Raw genomic sequence first — 17605 nt, 5'->3', positions numbered from 1 at the left:
TGGCGACGGTCGGTGGGGGGCGTTGAAGGCAGGGGGGGGGGCAGCAGGGGGCGAGGGGTGGGGCAGGGGGAGTGGAGGGGGAGTGGGGGGGGTCAGGGTTTGGGGACCATACGGTTGAGGCTGAGTTGGCTCCGTGGAGGTTAAGTAGGAAAACTTTGCATGGAGAAGCTGTAGTCTGAGGTTACAGGGCACGGGTTGGCTTTGCTTTGACACACGAAGGGAAAGGCGTTTCGTGTGACGGTCACCACCGCGTGTCCGTGCGTCTGTGCCCCCGCGTGACCCCTGACCCCGACTCGGGTAGACGTCTACTCGTTTGACGAGGACGAGATCGTCATCGACCCCAAACTCCCCGAGCACCTCGCCCATTTCGGCATCGACGTCATGTCCATCTCGCAGGAGGTACGTCCGCCATCGACGCTCGGCACCCTGTCCACCACCGCGCCCACCACCGCGCCCACCACTGCGTCCACCACTGTGTCCACCGGTGACTCTCCGTGTCCACCTAGGTTTCCCTCAACCCCCACCCCTACCCATGGTGGAACATCAGGAGACAAAGAAATCTTCTTTTGGGACCCTGACAGAAAGCAAGAGGAGGGAGCACCGTCCCTGATTTAGAGAACGATGACACGACTCAACTTCAGGGGTCACTTAGGGAGGGCTCTTTGTATTCCCACGCGCGGGGCTAGACCCTTGTGTGGGCTCTCACTGCCAACAGCGCACCACCCCGTGGGTGAGAATGACCCAGGTAGCATGACACCACAGAATTCGTGACAATTTTGCTCAAAATATCCACGTCATTTGGCTGCCTCCGTCCCTCTCTCTGTCTCTAGCTGTCCCAGGTGGTGGTGCAGGCCCTCTGGGGCGGGGAGCTCCCCCCGTTATAGATGTGCAAACTCTGAGTGTGATGACAGAAGAGATGGAGAGACGAGAGATGGCGGCGGCGTAGTAGCCACGTGACGAATGTGTGGACACGAGATGGAGGGATGAGACAGATGTGGTGGCATGACACAGATGTAGATGACGCGCATCGATGTAGTGAGATTGGAGAAGAGAGATGCATCCAATTGAGATGAGAGACATTATGCACCGTATGTATGTGGAACTTCTTTTGCACTGTATGTAGCCAATTTTGCTCATTGGAGGTGCGGGGGAAGGACTGCAAATTCAACAGAATATTGACATGAGAGATATTAATTATCTATGTGACCTCTTTGGCCAGTATCAAAAATAATGAAAAGAAGGTATCTGTTTGGTGTTTCATCATCTCAACACTTGTTTTATTGCCAGAAAGGGTAAAAACTATTCTTGTTTTTTCAGAAAATTAAATTTTTTATATTTCTCGTTTTTTTCATCATTTCAGCTGATATTTTACCCATCCATGTTTTCATGAACCAGGGGGCGTGGTGGTGGTGGCGGTGGCGGTGGTGGTGAGGTGCACTACTGGAGCCGCTTGGATCCTTCAGCTTTCGCTTCGCATGCTTATTTTTCCCCCTAGCTCCCCTTTTTTTATTTTAACGCCCAGCGCCCCGCTCGAAACTGCCTGTCCGCCGCTCCCCCCCCCCCCCCCCCCACCCTCTCCCGCGCGTCAAGGCCGAGCGGACGGACGAGGTGCAGGGCCCACCAGCAGGCGAGTGGGCCGCGCTGCAGGAGGTCGGGTACAAGCTGAAGCCCCTGTACGGGCCGGGCTACACAGGCCTGCGCAGCCCCGGACGCTGCTCCTACCTGTCGGCCCTCATGCAGGTCCTCTTCAGCATCAGCCACTTCCAGCGAAGGTGGGGGGATGGGGGGGGGGTGCAGTCCCAGCTTTCTTTACACCCCCATAGCTCCTCGTCGCGTCCTCTCGATTCGTCGCTCGCCTCCTCGCGCGCAGCGTTCTGTCTCCAGGCCGTTTTCGTCGCCACCTCGCATTGTTTCGTCTCCTCCGATCTCTCCGCTCAATTGTTCCTCTCGTAGGCACGCCATTCTCCTCCGATCCCCTGCCGCCCCCACCCCGTCTTGCTGCCCCAGTCCCGTCCTGCCATCTTCTCCTCTCACGTCGTCTTCATCCGCTTTCGTCTCCCCGCATGGCCCCCTAAAGTCTCCTATCACCTCGACTCGAATCTCGCACTCTGCGTTGCTGCGTTTCCATTCCTCAACTCTCCTCGCTTCTTCGCTCCTCTTGCCGTCACTGCTTCTCACTTCTATCTACCACTAATCTCTCACTCGCCTCTTCTTCCCTTCATCTCTTCCGACCTCGACCTCCACAGAGCACCCGACTCTCATCTTATTTCCTCGCACCCAATTGCTTTTGATTTGTGCATCGGTATGTGTTTCCTTCCTTACACGTTGTTTTTAACGAAATTTATCGTTTTACCTGCGTCGACGATTTTGTTGTACTCCCATCGGCTCAGGTATGTCGGGAATCTGCACCGGATATTCGAAGAAGTCGCCCCTTGACCCCACGCAAGATTTCAGCACGCAGATGTGAGCCTGGACCCACCGATCAGCTCGCCACTTTCGCAAACTCTCACCACGTCCTCCACCACTCTCGCCACCATCACCGCATCGACCTCTCTCACCACGTCCTCGACCATCACCACGTCCTCCACCACTCTCGCCACCATCACCGCATCGACCTCTCTCACCACCATCACCACGTCCTTCAACTCCCACCACCCTCGCCATCCTCACCACCCTCACCACCTGACTCCGTGACCAAGTAAAATATTCTTCACTGTTTTCCCTTCGCCTTCCTCTCACCCCGTCACTGCTGTAGTTTTTTTGCGAGACCTTATTCCACGTTTGAGCAAACCTTTCCTTATTTTAACGATGTATTATTTTAAACTGTAGCGGCGTTTCAATTGCTGGCAGGGACATGGAGAAAGATGCACAAAGAGAGACACGGAGAGAGACACGGAGAGAGAGACACGGAGAGAGACACACTGAGTGACACACACAGAGACACGGGCACATGCAGGCAGAGAGACACGGGCGGATACTTGGAGAGACATATTTCTACAATGAGCGTAGGCCTCGTCACACCGCGCAGGTCATGGAGGTTATTTGACCATACTTCACCGCCACCGTTACCGCAAATTGTACGATTAGCGTGCACCTGGTGGCAGTGGCACATTCTTATAAAAAGATCTGACGGAATTGAGCAAATCATGAAGATGGGGGACGACAGCCTTGAGCCCACCCTTTTAAACTGCTCTCGCATCGGATGTCTCAATTTGCTCTCTCCTCTTTTTGTATTTTCCTCCCCCCCCCTCCCCCATTTCCCAAACGTCGCTACCATCCAACCTCCTCCTGCGCTCTGCTCCTGTCGACGTGGAATTCCTTCCGTTTCCCGCAACGTCTCTTCGTTTTCTTCGAATCTCCTCCTCCTCCTCCTCCTCGTCCTCCTCCTCACTTGGACCCCTGCTCGTCTCCGTTTTCTCCACACGGCGCTGCCGTCGCCACGACCGCCGTGGCCTTCCCACGGTTCAGGGCGAAATTGGGTCACGGCCTGCTGTCAGGGCTTTACTCAAAGCCTCCGCCGAAGTCGGATATCATAGAGCAGGTGACGAGAGAGGACGTCAAGGTATTTTCGGCGACGTCTCGCCAGCCCCCCCTCCCCCTCTTCCAACCCCTTCTCTCCACCGCCTCCTCCTTCGCACCGCCACGGCTAACTCTGTACTGACCGCGTGACAACTCGCGCATTCACGCTCCTCTTGCAGGGGCCTCGCGAAAAACTCTCTTTGATTCGTTCCGCCGCACGTGTCTCCCGCGCTGGAGTGTCCGCCAAATTTTTTGCTTGCGACTGCGTTTATTTATTTATGATGATTGTGTAGTATAATTATTATTGTGATTATAACTCCTAAATGTAACGTGCACTACTGTGCTTTAACGTTCGATACGGGTCTTTAATGTTCTAACGCGCGACGCCAATATATTGCAAATGTGCTTGTGAAGCACACCGTGCAGGTGATGGGGTTTGCTTGGCCATACTTCACCACACTTCACCATGCCGCTTGGTGTGTGTGGGTTGGTGTGACGTTGTGTGTGTCCGCCACGACTGATTACAGGTCACCGGGTCCATATCGCTGTGTGCCAACCGCTGCCCCACCACTCCCCCCCACCCCCCATTGCCCAGTACCCACCCCCTCCCCCCATGCTACTCGTCGTATAACACGCTAGGCCTGAAATAAATACCTGGGGAGACAAAGGCGGCCGGGCGAGGTGCCAACCGCAGGCGCCTCCTTCCCAGTAAACATTCCAACGTTGGAGCGACGTTGGCCCGATGTTCCACGTGCGCTGGGCACATGCGCCGTGCGGACCACAAGAGGTGCTCGCTGATGGCACTCGGCCCAGCAGTCGCCCACTGTTAGAGGCGACGCCGTGGTGGTGGTGGGGGATGGTTGTGCCGTGTGTACGCGTGGTGGTGGTGGTGGTGGATCGTGGTGCTGTGTGTCCCTATGGTGGTGCTGGTGGTGCGGGATCGTTGTGCCGTGTGCCCGCGTGGTGGTGGTGGTGGTGGTGGGGGATTGTTGTGCCGTGTGTCCGTGTGGTGGTGGTGGTGGGGGATTGTTGTGCCGTGTGTCCGTGTGGTGGTGGTGGGGGATTGTTGTGCCGTGTGCCCGTGTGGTGGTGGTGGTGGATCGTTGTGCCGTGTGTCCGTGTGGTGGTGGTGGTGGGGGATCGTTGTGCCGTGTGTCCGTGTGGTGGTGGTGGTGGTGGGGGATCGTTGTGCTGTGTGTCCGCGTGGTGGTGGTGGTGGGGGATCGTTGTGCCGCGTGGTGGTGGTGGTGGATCGTTGTGCCGTGTGCCCGTGTGTGCCTCCAGCCCCCGGAGCTGCGCGGCGTCTCGCTGGGCATGATCAAGGAGCTCGTGAGCCGAGGCCACCCGGACTTCTGCACCGACCGGCAGCAGGACGCCTTCCAGTTCTTCAACTACATGATTAGCCTCATCGAGGTGGAGCGTCTCAATCGTCAGACAATTGGGCAGTTGTGTGCACGCGTACTGCACGCACGCGCGCCTACTGCCATAAGCTCTGTGCCATGTACCATGTGTCCCGTCCCATGTACCGCCACGTACCATCTCCCCCCTGTGCCATGTACACCACGTGCTCTGTGCCATGTACACCATACGCTCTGTGCCATGTGCCCTGTGCCCTGTGTGCCACGAGTTTGATTCCGGCATGCCCGCGGCGTCTCCGCAGATGAACAGCGGTGCCGAGGCGACGTCGCCGAGCCGGGCGTTTGCGTTCCGCTTGGAGGAGCGCGTGCAGTGCTGCCAGTCGCGCAAAGTTCGCTACCAGCACCGGCCCGAGCACTCCGTCAGCCTGCCGGTGCCACTCGAGTCGGCGCACAACCGAGGTGGGGGGGGGGCGCTGCTCGCCGGGCGGTGCTAGCGGCCGAGTGGGCGTGGCCTTCGTGAAAGTGGGGCGGCGCCTGAGTACAGAACTGACTCGCGCAGTTATAGACATGTCGTAAATGCGGTTAAACACAAGAATCGACATAACCCCCAATTCAGTGAGGGGCTTAAGGCGGCAAAGCATCGTAAAGTTAATGTTTTGATTTTTTTACTTGGACTTTGACAACCGACATATTAGTGGTCCTGAACCACCCCTTAAGTTGTCTCCTAACTCCACAATGCTTGACTGTCTCGGCTACCTCATTTCATTGGAGACGTGACGAACGTTAACTTCGGCCACGTCTAGCAATGGGCCCAGGGAGTTCAGCACGGTCGCACCGCCTGCACACTCGATCTACGCCACCAATCGCCCCGCACACCCCCCCCCCCCCCACTCCGTGCAGGGGAGCTGCTGGAGGTGGAAAGGAAGCGGCGCGAGGCGGTGGAGCAGGGGCGGCCGGAGCCCCGGGGGGTGCGCGCCCGCGTGCCCTTCGGGGCCTGCATGCAGGCCTTCGCCGAGCCCCAGAACGTCGATGACTTCTGGAGCTCCGAGCTGCAGGCCAAGGCGCCGGCCGTGAAGTACGCGCGCACGCCGCGGGCACGCAAGCACGCGAGCACGCACGCGGCCGTGGTGCTGGTGCTGCTGGTGGTGGTGCTGTTGGGCCAATGGGGACCCACAGTGGCGTAGCTAGGATATTTTGCGCCCGGGGACGAACTATAAAATTGGCGGCCCCCCCCTCCCCCGTTTAATCACATACCAAAATGTAATTACACGACATGTAGGCTGTGTGTGGCGGGATATATAAACTTTTAGGTTGAGGTGTAGATTTGTGCAGTCGTTTCAGGCTGCCGCGCCCGCCGCAATAAGTTATAATGTCACGTTGTAAGCCTCATTTTGGCGCCCCTTTACCTTGGCGCCCGGGGACATATGTACCCCCCTGCCTCCCCCTAGCTACGCCTCTGGGGACCCAGAGTAGAAATTATGTTTGGCAGATTGGCTAGTCGGTTGGGGATACAGGTTCGCTATGAGACCTCCTTTACCAGTAGCAAGATGTAGAAATAGGTTTTTACCCTTTTATCTGGTTCAAAAACTGACACCTTTATACAAGTGATCATGTTTGTAATAACCACAGCACAAGCAGTCAAAATGCAAACAAAAAGAAACAACTCTGATAATGATATGCACTGTCGGGTGTGGACCAATCAATTTCAAGGACAGTGCATATCATTATCAGAGTTGTTTTTTGTTTGTTTGCATTTTGATTGCTTGTGTTGTGGTTGTTGCAAACATGATCCCTTGTATAAAGGTGTCAGTTTTTTAACCAGATAAAAGGGTAAAACCCTATTACTATGATACAGGTTCACATTTTGCTGACTGGTCAGTTTAGGCGTAGGGCTGGCATTTGATCAGCTCGTTGGTTAGGGATAGGGCATAGCCTTTGGTAGGCTCATTGGTTAGGATTGGGGATAGAGCTGGCGTTTGGTTGGCTAGCATAATCAGACTCTTTACCCCTCCTTCACATTGATGGTACGTGGACTTTTGACATTGATGTACACCAGTTGTTTCCGGCGTTCCAAGCACACGGTTTGTTTTTCCAGCGTGTCACAGGTTGGATGTTGAAGTCGGGGCCTGGGGTGGCACGTGTACTGGACAGCCGCTTTGTCAACCCATCCCCATATTGTGTGGATCATAGCGGTTATTTCAAATTCAAATATATATTTTTTCGGGTATTCTCGGTGGAAGGCCCAATGAGCTCGTGACCCGTAATTAATCCTGGTGGCCAGTGCGTGGATGTGTACGCAACAGCTTGACGATGGAAGCATAGAAGTGCAGTAAAAATAACTGATTTGGCTGTACTGCCCTAAGCTTGCCACGGTGAAGCCGCGCAACTTGTTATGACCAATTATTTGTGCTTGGTGGTCACCAAATTCAAGAACTATCCTGGGTCAGCCCTGCTTAGCGTTCCCGGTGATCTGGTCATAGGCAGTATTAACTAAATTGAACTATTTATTTTATTTTAACAGGTAAGGCCCACTGAGCAATATAGATATTATTGAGAAGTGACCTGGCTATTACAAATGATAGCTCAGCGAAGTGGCTTATCCATCATGTGGACATTTATAGCAGCCAAATACTCTTAAACGCGTGATGTTGATTCTAAATGCGGAGGGAAAAACCAGAGGACCCGGAAAAAAATCCACGCGACCACGTGGAGAGAGACACGCAAAATACGAATGTAGAGCAGGCATCAGGGGTCAGGATCGAACCCACGACCTCCTGTATACCAGGCGAGGTAGTTAACAGCTTGCCACCGCGGTGCCCTGTATGGACTGGGCACCAGTAACAGCGCTGCCACCTTTGGCCACGGACCAAACCCAGCTGCATTTCTCAGGCGGCACATGTCAAACAAACTGTACAGTAACGTGAGTCCAACATGATACCGGTACCAGGTCTCGGTACGAATCAATTCCTGCCGCCCAAACATAGATCCCAATTCCAACACTGTCCAGGTCAAACCTAGACAGTCAAACCTGGACAGTCAGGGAATCGGAATCTGCCTTGTTAAGGGAAAACTTTTTTCGGCAAATCGTTTCAGTAGATTTATTGGAAGTTAAAGATATTTTGGTGACTGTAGAGGTGTCTGCCGAGAGTACGATGTAAACACATTCTGCGTTACACGCACATACAAAGATGGTGACACACACACTCTCTTACATACACACCGTCTCTCACACATGCACTCCCTTACGTGCACACCATCTCTTACACGCTAACACTCATGCACAAACACGCACACACTCACGCACACACTCACATTCCCTCACATACACAGCCACACAAAGATCCCCCATATAGTCCTAACAGACTGTTAGGGCAAGTGCTTTTAGCGAGCACCTATGAAGGCCGGCACGGCACACGAGGGGGTGGGTGGTCAACGCCACGCCCGACCGCCTTTGTCTCCCCAGCGGGGATATTCACACACCGCACCAGGTTACTCATTTGAGGGCTGAGTAGACCTAGAGGAGACCCACGACCGGTTCAGATAATGGTCACCAGTCTTGACCGTGAGCGGGAATCGAACTCGGGTCGCCGAGTTCGTAGCGCAGAGCACTGACCGCCCTGCCACCGCTCACACACTCCCCAGTATCTATGCAGAGGGGCAGTCTGCCCAGAGTCAGATCCCGAAATAGCTCCGGTCGTCAGATGCCGCTAACCATTCGCTCGCGTGGACCCCCGTGTCTCTCTCTCTCTCTCTGCGCGACACGCAAATATACACGCGTATATAGATGCATGCGTGTGTGTGTGTTTATCGCTGTGGTGTACATCACAGTGACGCGGTAATCCGTTCTTGTCGTGTCGGTGTCGTGGTTTCTCTGCAACATCGATGTTTTTTTCTCTCTGTCCTTTTTTGTTGTCGTCGTCGTTACCGCCGTGGCCCCCGACGCCCCCCGCGGAATCTCCCGCATTGTATCATAGCCACGGCAGCTGCTTATAACGGTGACCGCCGTGCGTGGAACAAAACCAAATAACCTCGGCACTCGAACTGACAATATCTAATTAAACCAATCCGCTCAGTGACAGGTTAACCCCTGGGTTGCCGCGCTCGTCTTTGGCATTGCTCCGTAGTGTCCGATGGGCCGTTATAATAGACTGGCTATTAATGGCTTTCTGTGCCGGAGCCCTCGTCTCGGCTCCGTCCCTCTTACACACCACGTACAGACAGACAAGCCCTTTTGCCAATCCACTGCTGGATGAGGCCTCCCCCCTTACACCGTGCGGGTCGTTGCGGGTGGGGGGGGGGGTGGGGGTTATTTTATTCGTCATACTTCACCGCAACTGGTCAGTGCCGATTTGGTGAAGTTCGAAGTCCCGGGACAAGGTTATCGTTTTGCCCCGGGCTGGGACTCAAACTCGTGTGGGGCCCAGTTCAGAGCCACTTTCGCTGCGGCTCCTCTCCCACGGCGATTCTCTCAAAGCGGGAGGAGAACGGATGTGGGAGCGTAGTATGGCACTGCCCTCTGCTGCCCGTAACGGAGCCCCACTGCAGCAGTGTAAACTAAAACTATTTTTTATCTAATCAGGTAAAGCCCACTGAGCTATGTTTGCTCTTTTTCAGAAGCGACCTGGCTATCACGAATGATAGCTCAACGAAGTGGCTTGTCACGTGCACATGTACAGCAGCCAAATACTCTCGATTCAAAAACTGTGGAGGGAAAAAGTGGAGGAGCCGGAGAAAAATCCACGTGACCACGGGGAGATAACAATCAAACTTCAAATATACAGCAGGCGTCAGGGTCGAGATCGAACCCACGACCTCCTCCATGCCAGGCGAGGGTGGTTAACCTCTCCCCACCGTGGCGTCCCTAGTCGCCAGTCACCTTATTATCCAGCCTCTGAACCCCGCTTGGCTTCTGAGGTCTGACGAGATCGGGCGGATTCCCTGTAGTTTTGGCACACGCACGCTCCACCCTCACCCGAACCCAACTCTCTCTCCGAAACATCGCCACGCGGAGCCACACGTGTGTTGGATAAGTTGCCCGTTGGCAACGGCCTCAGCGGTGGCGCGTTCGGCGCCCCTCACGGAGGTTCGCGGTTCAGGACCCGGCGGCCGCCCCCGGTTAATACCGCGGTGCGTGTTTTACCGATAAAAAACGTCCACTCCACAGCGGGCGTTCAATATCCTCACCGCGTTATTTTAAAAAGCGGAGGCCATGGTCTGAATTTGGAAAGTGTTGCAAATCACCGACAAATTTACCTCGATGTGTAAAGCCACACGGAGACATTGACCCCTTGCTGTGAAACCACCGCAGACTGCACCCGTCTGTGGCCCATGGCGCCCTCACGATAGCCTCACGCTACCGAAGCTCTTCGCTGGATTGGTAGCACAATGGTATCGCGTTATGAGATAGCCTCGCGCTACCGATGCTCTTCGCTGGATTGGTAGCGAGAACCTCACGCCATGAGACAGCCTAGCACTACCGGTGCTCTTTGCTGGATTGGTAGCGCGATGGTCTCGCTCTACGTGCTGACGACAAATGTGTTTCTCCTCCCCCCCAAAAACCCTAGAACCTCGTGGTTTTCAACGTTCCCGGAGTACCTCGTGATCCACCTGAAGAAGTTCACATCAGAGCAGGACTGGGTCCCGAAGAAGATCGGTAAACACACGATCAGCGAGTGGCGCGCCCAGCCAACACATTTAGGAGCGAGCGAATCGCTTCCACCTTCATACAAAGTCGCTCGTATTTGATTTTGGTTTGGGATAAACTCCCATGCGGTTTAACACAAAAGCATCTGTGGATCATATATTATCGGCGTAGTATGATTCTGTTGTGATACGTTTTCTCACAATTTATGGATTTGATTATTGTTGGCATTAACCAAGCTAATAGGGCCCCGTAGTGTGGAAGTGACGACTCCACAAATGACTCCACTGTGCTGATGAGTCCCAGTCGGTCATATTCACTCAAAGTTATTGGTTATGGTGACCTCGGTCAAGAGGACCACAATGCATTTCTTCAGGAAATGCCGATGTGTTGAATACGAACGGACGCTGTGTGCTCTTTCCACATTTCCGTACGTTGTTTAAAAACATACGTTTTAAATGACGAGTGAGATTGGGGTTGTTTTTTTCTACTTCTTTTCGCTGCGGAAGGAAAGCGAATAACCGCAGTGTGCAACAGGGCGAGACCGTATACAGACTCCACACAGCAACAAGGCGCCCGAGCCGGGAACCGAACCCAGGGTCCTTTTTGCTAGCATCAGGATCGATGCCCCCCCCACCCCACCCCCCTTGTGCAGACGTCTCAGTGGACATGCCCGATGAGCTGGACCTTAACGAGCTGCGGGGAACGGGGCTGAAGGCCGGCGAAGAGGAGCTGCCCGACATCTCCCCGCCCGGCCTCCTCTCGTCGTCGCCGTCGCTGAGGCGCCGCGGTGCCGGGCTTCATCGCTCCTGGGGGGGCGGCCAAGACGAGGATGATGAGGACGACGACGAGAACGGAGACGGAGAGGGGATGAGGAGAGGTGGGGGGACTTTGCACGCGAGGGCATCTGTGCGTACGTAGGGAGCGGTAGTGTAGCGGTGAGCGCTACGCTGCGCTACGAACCTGTAGGACCCGAGCTCGATTCCCGCTCACGGCCAACATCAGTGACGATTATCTGAACCGGTCCTGGGCCTCCCCTTGGTAGACTCAGCCTCAAATGAGTACTTGGTGCGGTGTGTAAACATCGCCTCTGGGGAGATAAAGCCGGTCGGGCGTGGTGCTGACCGCCCACCACCGTCGTGTGCCGTGCCGGCCTTCATAGGCGCTCGCTAACAGCACTTGCCCCAACAGTCTGTTAAAGGAAAATGGGGGATATTTATTTATGGGCCAACAATACATACAAAGATCCCTCGTGTAGCCTTAACGAACTGCTTGGGGCAAGGGTTCCCAAGCATGAAGGTCCTGTGCAGTACACAAGGAGGTGGCGTGTGGCCAGCATCACCCTCCGGCCGCCTTTCTCTCCCCAGTGCCGATGTTTACACATCCGCAACAGGTGTCCGTCAGTCACCCTCAGGAGAGTCTTCGCTGGCCGCATCTGGACCCCATGGGTCACCAGACGAAGACCGCTGTGCTGGCGTACATCACGGCCGGTAGCATTCACTGCCCAGCGTAACATCTTCTGCATCGTTGGTGCCCTCTTCTTCCCCCCTTCCCCGACCTCAAACCCCGCCACCGGCGCCGGGCAGTGCCGTTCCTTGACGAGGTGGCCGTCTCGACTCTGGAGGAGATGGGGTTCCCGCGCGAGGCCTGCCGCAAGGCCGTCTACTTCTCCGGGAGCCTGGGCCTCGAGCCTGCCGTCGACTGGATCATGAATCACCTCGACGACCCCAGTGAGTCACCAGGCCTACCCCCCCGCCCCTCCACACCTGCCTCCCCGTTACCATGTGACATATGGGCACCACGGTGGCGAGATGTTAACTACCTCGCCTGGTATACAGGAGGTTGTAGGTTTTATCCCGAACATGACACCTGCATATTTGGAGTTTGCGTGTCTCTCTTCCTGTGGCCGTGTGGATTTGTCTCTCCAGGCCCTCCGGTTATTCTCTCCACATTTAGAGTATTTGGCTGATATAAATTTCTACACTTGATATAAATTTCTACACTTCGTTGAGCTATCATTTGTGATAGCCAGGATGCTCCTGAACAAGAGCTACATAGCTCAGTGGGCCTTACCTGGTAAAATAAAAAAAAACTTTCTTAGTTTAATAATGAGTTCATATCCTTACCAATGTCCAGACCTGGCAGAGCCACTGCACATCCCGGGGCTGCTGTCACCTCCGTGCGGCGAGCGGGCAAGCGGAAGACGGAGAGCTGGGAGGGCGGCGGCAACATGGCCGCCGGAGGATGTCGCGCCCGTCCCAGCCGCCCCCGCCCGAGGAGAGCGTCGCGATGATCGTGTCGATGGGGTTCACGCGGAGCCGCGCCTTCCGCGCCCTCACGGCCAACGTGAGCGCGCGCGCAGTCATCGCCCGCATCGTCATTGTCGTCGTCGTCATCGTCGTCATCATCGATAAAACAATGAGGGCATTTTGTAGTGGCGCCATTTTTACGTCGCGCAAGGCCCGACAAGAACGAGCTGCTGGGGCTACGGCACTTTTAAATCTCGATTGAAAACTAGTTTCTTTAGACCTGAATTGTGTCTTTATTTTATTGTCCTTCCCCCGCACCTCCGATTAGCACGGTTGGCTATGTACGGTGCGAAAGAAGTTAAACATACATACATATACGCTTCACAGATGAGTATCGTCTGCAGGTGGCATGTATTTGTTTTTTTGTTAATTCATCTCTGGTATTAACCAGGGCGGCCGCTGAGCTCCAACTTGTGCAAATGCACTACAGCTCGGCCACGTCGCCGCCCATCCATTGCGACGCTCGATAATCGGTGAAAAACGTCTTGACACATAGCCCGCGTCACTTCCAACAGCGCAGTGATTACTGTCGTCGTCATCATCTCCAACATCATCATTGGCATAATCACCGCAAATAATAATAATAATGCCCTTCACTCAGGAAAGCTTCGAGTGTCACGAGGGTCTTGCGTCGTCGCTTTGCAGAACAACAACCTGGAGCGCGCCACCGACTGGATTCTGACCAACATGGCAGACGCGGGCTCGGATGGGGACGAGGAGGAAGAGGAGGAGGAGGGGGCAGCAGCAGGGGCAGCAGCAAAAGGGGCAGCAGCATCGGGGGCAGCAGCAGCAGCAGGAGTACCAGCAGCAGCAGCAGAAGGGGCGGCAGCAGCAGCAGCAGGAGTACCAGGAACAGCAGCAGGAGCAGCAGCAGCAGCAGCAGGAGTACCAGCAACAGCAGCAGGAGGGGCAGCAGCAGCAGCAGTGAACGCTGCTCCTGCTAAGGTGGAACTTGTGGCGCCCAGCAGCATCGCCCTCCCAGAGGCCCACAGAAACGGGCCTCTCCCGAGCAGCGCGATGAGCAACGGGATGTCGGAATACCCCGACGGGCCCGGACGTGAGTGCCCGCTACGCACAAACACGAACGGCGCCGTGGTTTAACCGCTTCGTAGTCCGTCATGTCGGCGCCGCTGACCGAGATCCTGGGTTCAATTCGAGGCAGATGCCTGTGATTAAGCAAGCGCTCGGGTGTAGCGAGTTCATAATAATTGGTGATGCGTTGGTGGTGATGATGGTGCCACCATGATGATTCTTATCATCATCAGCTGCTGCAATTGCCAGCAGACCCACGATCCCTCTCTCACGCGTGTGCTGTGTCTTTGTCTTTTGTACGCGTGCTGCACACGTGCCGTGCGTTTGTGCCATGCAGGCTACCGTCTCTTTGCCTTCATAAGCCACATGGGCACATCCACCATGTGCGGACACTACGTGTGCCACATCCGCAAGGAGGGCCGGTGAGTCGTACCCAGCAGCCTACTTGCTCTACTGCAACCTGCCGCTGGCCACCGCGTAGCGCAGGAGTCACATGCACACACACACGACGGTGCGCTCAGAGCGAACCACCACCATCCTCATCATCGGCATCAACAGCAGCATCCATTTATCATTCATTCATTATTACAATCATCTTCACCATTATTTATCATTACCTTCATAAACACCATCAGATTGCACAAACCGGCTACATTCACCCCTCCTGAACCACACTATACTCACGGAACTCCCATTCAGGAAAGTGGTTGTCAGTTATCTCCTCACTGTTGCCCGATTCACCGTTTCCCTATTCTCCATTTCACTTTTTCCCTATTTCACTGCGTCCCTGTTTCCCTATCCTCCTCCGCCTTTCCTCGCCTTCCCTGCCCATTCCGCCCCACCCCTCCGCTTGCCCCGCCGACTACGCCCGCAGGTGGGTGATCTACAATGAGGACAAGGTGTGCGCCTCCGAGAAGCCTCCCAAAGACCTCGGATACCTCTACTTCTACAAGCGCATGCAGAGCTGAGAGAGGCGTCCATGCCAAGCCCCCAGCAGCAGCAGTCACCGGTCCCGTCAGCCACAGCCCCCCCCCCCCCCCCCCGCCAGAGGCACAGGACAGAGGTCGCAACCGGGTACCCGATACCCGTACCCTACCCGATACCCGGCTACCCGTACCCGGCCGGGTACGGGTAACCGTTTGCGACCCTGGTGCGGCCGGGTACGGGTACGGGTAGATCGTGAGTCACTGATGAGTAACCGTTTGTCACTCATTTCGGGTAGGGTACGGGTAGGGAACGGGTACACATACCCGGCCGGGTACGGGTACCCATTTGCGACCCTGGTGTGGCCGGGTACGGGTACGGGTAAGGAATCAAAACCCGTTTGCGACCTCTGGCACAGGGTGGGGGTAAGGGTGGGGTAGCGTGCACAATGACTTCTCCAAATCTGGACGTACCACCCCCGGTCAAAGTGCAACGTGGAGCAGGGTGGGGTCGTCACTTGTGTCCGGGTTTTTCTTCCCCAGCATCATCGTCTCGTTGAGGAAGCTGTCCTGGGAAATGTCAAGTCTTTGCGGAACATTCAAAATCCCATTTTTTTCGCTCATTTACATAATATACTTCTCAAGGCGATGCATTCACATGCAGCTCTCTCCCCTATTCTGGTATTGTATGTTGAACTTCTTTCGCACCGTACGCACTAATCAGAGGTGCGGGGGAAGGGCAACAAATAAACACAAAAAGCAGTTATAAATAAATTCGTTTTCAATTGTTGAAATTATCTTCCCATGATATGTCCCGGGTTTTTTGTTGTTGTTATTCTGCAGAGGTGGCAACCCTAGCAGAGTGAAGCCTTCAGTCACATCTTTTGGGTAAGGCTACCACATTTCTGGGAAGCTCAACCGGGACAGGTGGTAAACTGGCCCCACCCCCAACCCCACCTCACTTTCACAGCCTCATCCGGAGTGGGTGGGGCTCTCTCACTTTGGCCCTGCCCACCGCTCACAGGCCCCACCCACTCATCTTCCAGCTCCACCCACAACCCAGGTAGCTCCACCTTTTAACCAGTTTCGTAAAAAGCACAAGGACACGGGACGGCACTTGCGAAAACCTCCAGGAGTGTGTCGCGGCCAAAACGGGGACGTTTGGGGTAGCCTTAACTTTGTGAGATCCTACGTGGGAGGCGAGGGATGGATGCCAATGGGATGTGCAGATTTACCAATTTGTAGAGAGGGATGCTGAAAGCCAGGCACCATTGTCTCTAAGCCAATTGTTCATTCCAGTGGTGAACTGGCAGTGATTGGCAGTTTCATTCACACTTGAATGGACATGTAATCTAGACTCCCCCCCCCCCCCATTGGCACCACCGATACACCCATAACATCTTGGGTACACCCACCTGCCAGGCCCTTGCCCAAGTTTCGTCCCTGTGGCAATGGGCATTGTGTTCTGTGGGGTTACTTAGAGCAGTGGTGGGCAACCAACACAACAACAAGAGCCATTTTCGTCAAACTCTGTAAAAAAAATCGAAAACCTCTCAATATTTCAAGAGCCGCAATGCGAATAACGTCGCGCAAGCAGAACTTAAGAGCCGCATGGCAGCCCCGAAGCCGCAGATTGCCGACCCCTGCCTTAGTGACGTGCCCTCTGCCTTAGGCCTGGCGCGAGAGCCTCAGGCATGACCTGCCCTCGAGGGCAGGAGCAGCAGCAGGCGTGCCGAGCGCAATGCTGCCGTGCGATCCAAGGCGGTGTCTAGAAAAGGGATTTGCCAAAATTACGGTTAAAACTCACCACTTTGTGACGAGGGCCTTACTTGAAGAGTTCCTCACACTTCAATGAAAACAAATCTCAAGATTTGTTAGTTTTTCTGTCCAAAAATATAGCCACACATTTTAAAAGCTTTTGTGCACTTTACAATCCATAACTGTTTTGTAAAAAAAAAGCAAATTGAGCAGTTCCTCTCGCAAGAGCGATGTAGCCACCACCGTCACAGATTTATTTTTTTGCGCGAGAGCGAGCCGTCAGTTGATGACGGTGAAAGTGAATAAATGTTGCGGTCGAGTTATGAGTGTTGAAACCGTCCCAGCGGTGTTCCCATACAGCGGCTTCGTAGGATTCACGCAGCCGCGTTCCAGTGCCGCGAATGCATCACAAAGCCCACCGATGTGGAAAAATGTAATTTTATTTTTAATGTAACTCGTTTGTTTTTGAACTCTGCTCCCCTCGATTTTAGTGGAAAAACTTGTACGGGCGGCGTGGTTTTTTGTTCTTTTCTTTCCGTGACCACAGTTAAATCGCAAAAAAAACTGCACCCAAGTGAGATTTAAACAAAATGAACGATGCCGAGGCCGTTTTCTTTGGCGATAGAGCACGGACCTCCGTGAAGAATAACGAAACGAACGATGATAAACACGACTGAATGTGAACAAATCGCACACCTAACAGGCTAATAAAAACGTTTGTACCAGAGCGAGTAATTTTCCGATTTATTTCAAGAGGCACGACCCACGCTGTGTGTGTGGAGAGGCCCTCAACCATTGGATTGACAACTAGGATTTGTGCTTGGTCGACTTTGAGTTACATCCAGTATTTCCGACTAGTTTAGGGGTTGAACCCAGACTTTTGCAGAAGCTTACGAATGGATTTAAGAAGTGAGCTTCAGATATGAAGGCATTTTAATGGTGGTTTCTGCTCACAGCAAGAATAAGTGTTCGTAACAGTGCTTTAATGGTAATGGTGGTGAGCTTGACAGCCCGCGTGGGCCGTATCCGACCCACGACTTCCATTTCATACAGCCCTCAACTGCA

At 54.4% G+C, this 17605-nt stretch overlaps 1 protein-coding gene across 1 annotated transcript in view; it reads left to right on the top strand.

The window, feature by feature from the left end:
- Positions 1-17267, top strand: part of LOC133351116 (ubiquitin carboxyl-terminal hydrolase 13-like) — a 41611-nt gene extending 24344 nt beyond the window's left edge. Inside the window, 16 exon segments of the mRNA XM_061566075.1 lie at positions 302-399; positions 1591-1772; positions 2391-2424; positions 2426-2463; positions 3469-3562; positions 4804-4932; positions 5180-5336; positions 5778-5952; positions 10442-10530; positions 11174-11398; positions 12105-12248; positions 12655-12719; positions 12721-12864; positions 13473-13884; positions 14197-14281; positions 14734-17267. Coding sequence (XP_061422059.1) covers positions 302-399; positions 1591-1772; positions 2391-2424; positions 2426-2463; positions 3469-3562; positions 4804-4932; positions 5180-5336; positions 5778-5952; positions 10442-10530; positions 11174-11398; positions 12105-12248; positions 12655-12719; positions 12721-12864; positions 13473-13884; positions 14197-14281; positions 14734-14827 — 2165 coding nt within the window. The 3' untranslated portion in view covers positions 14828-17267.
- Positions 17268-17605: the final 338 nt, after the last annotated feature.

Source organism: Lethenteron reissneri, chromosome 36 (genome assembly GCF_015708825.2).
Source record: "Lethenteron reissneri isolate LAM-NWPU_2019-01 chromosome 36, ASM1570882v1, whole genome shotgun sequence".
Taxonomy (NCBI): Eukaryota; Metazoa; Chordata; class Hyperoartia; order Petromyzontiformes; family Petromyzontidae; genus Lethenteron; species Lethenteron reissneri.
The sequence above is the reverse complement of the archived record's forward strand: the minus strand, read 5'-3'. Positions and strand labels throughout refer to the sequence as shown.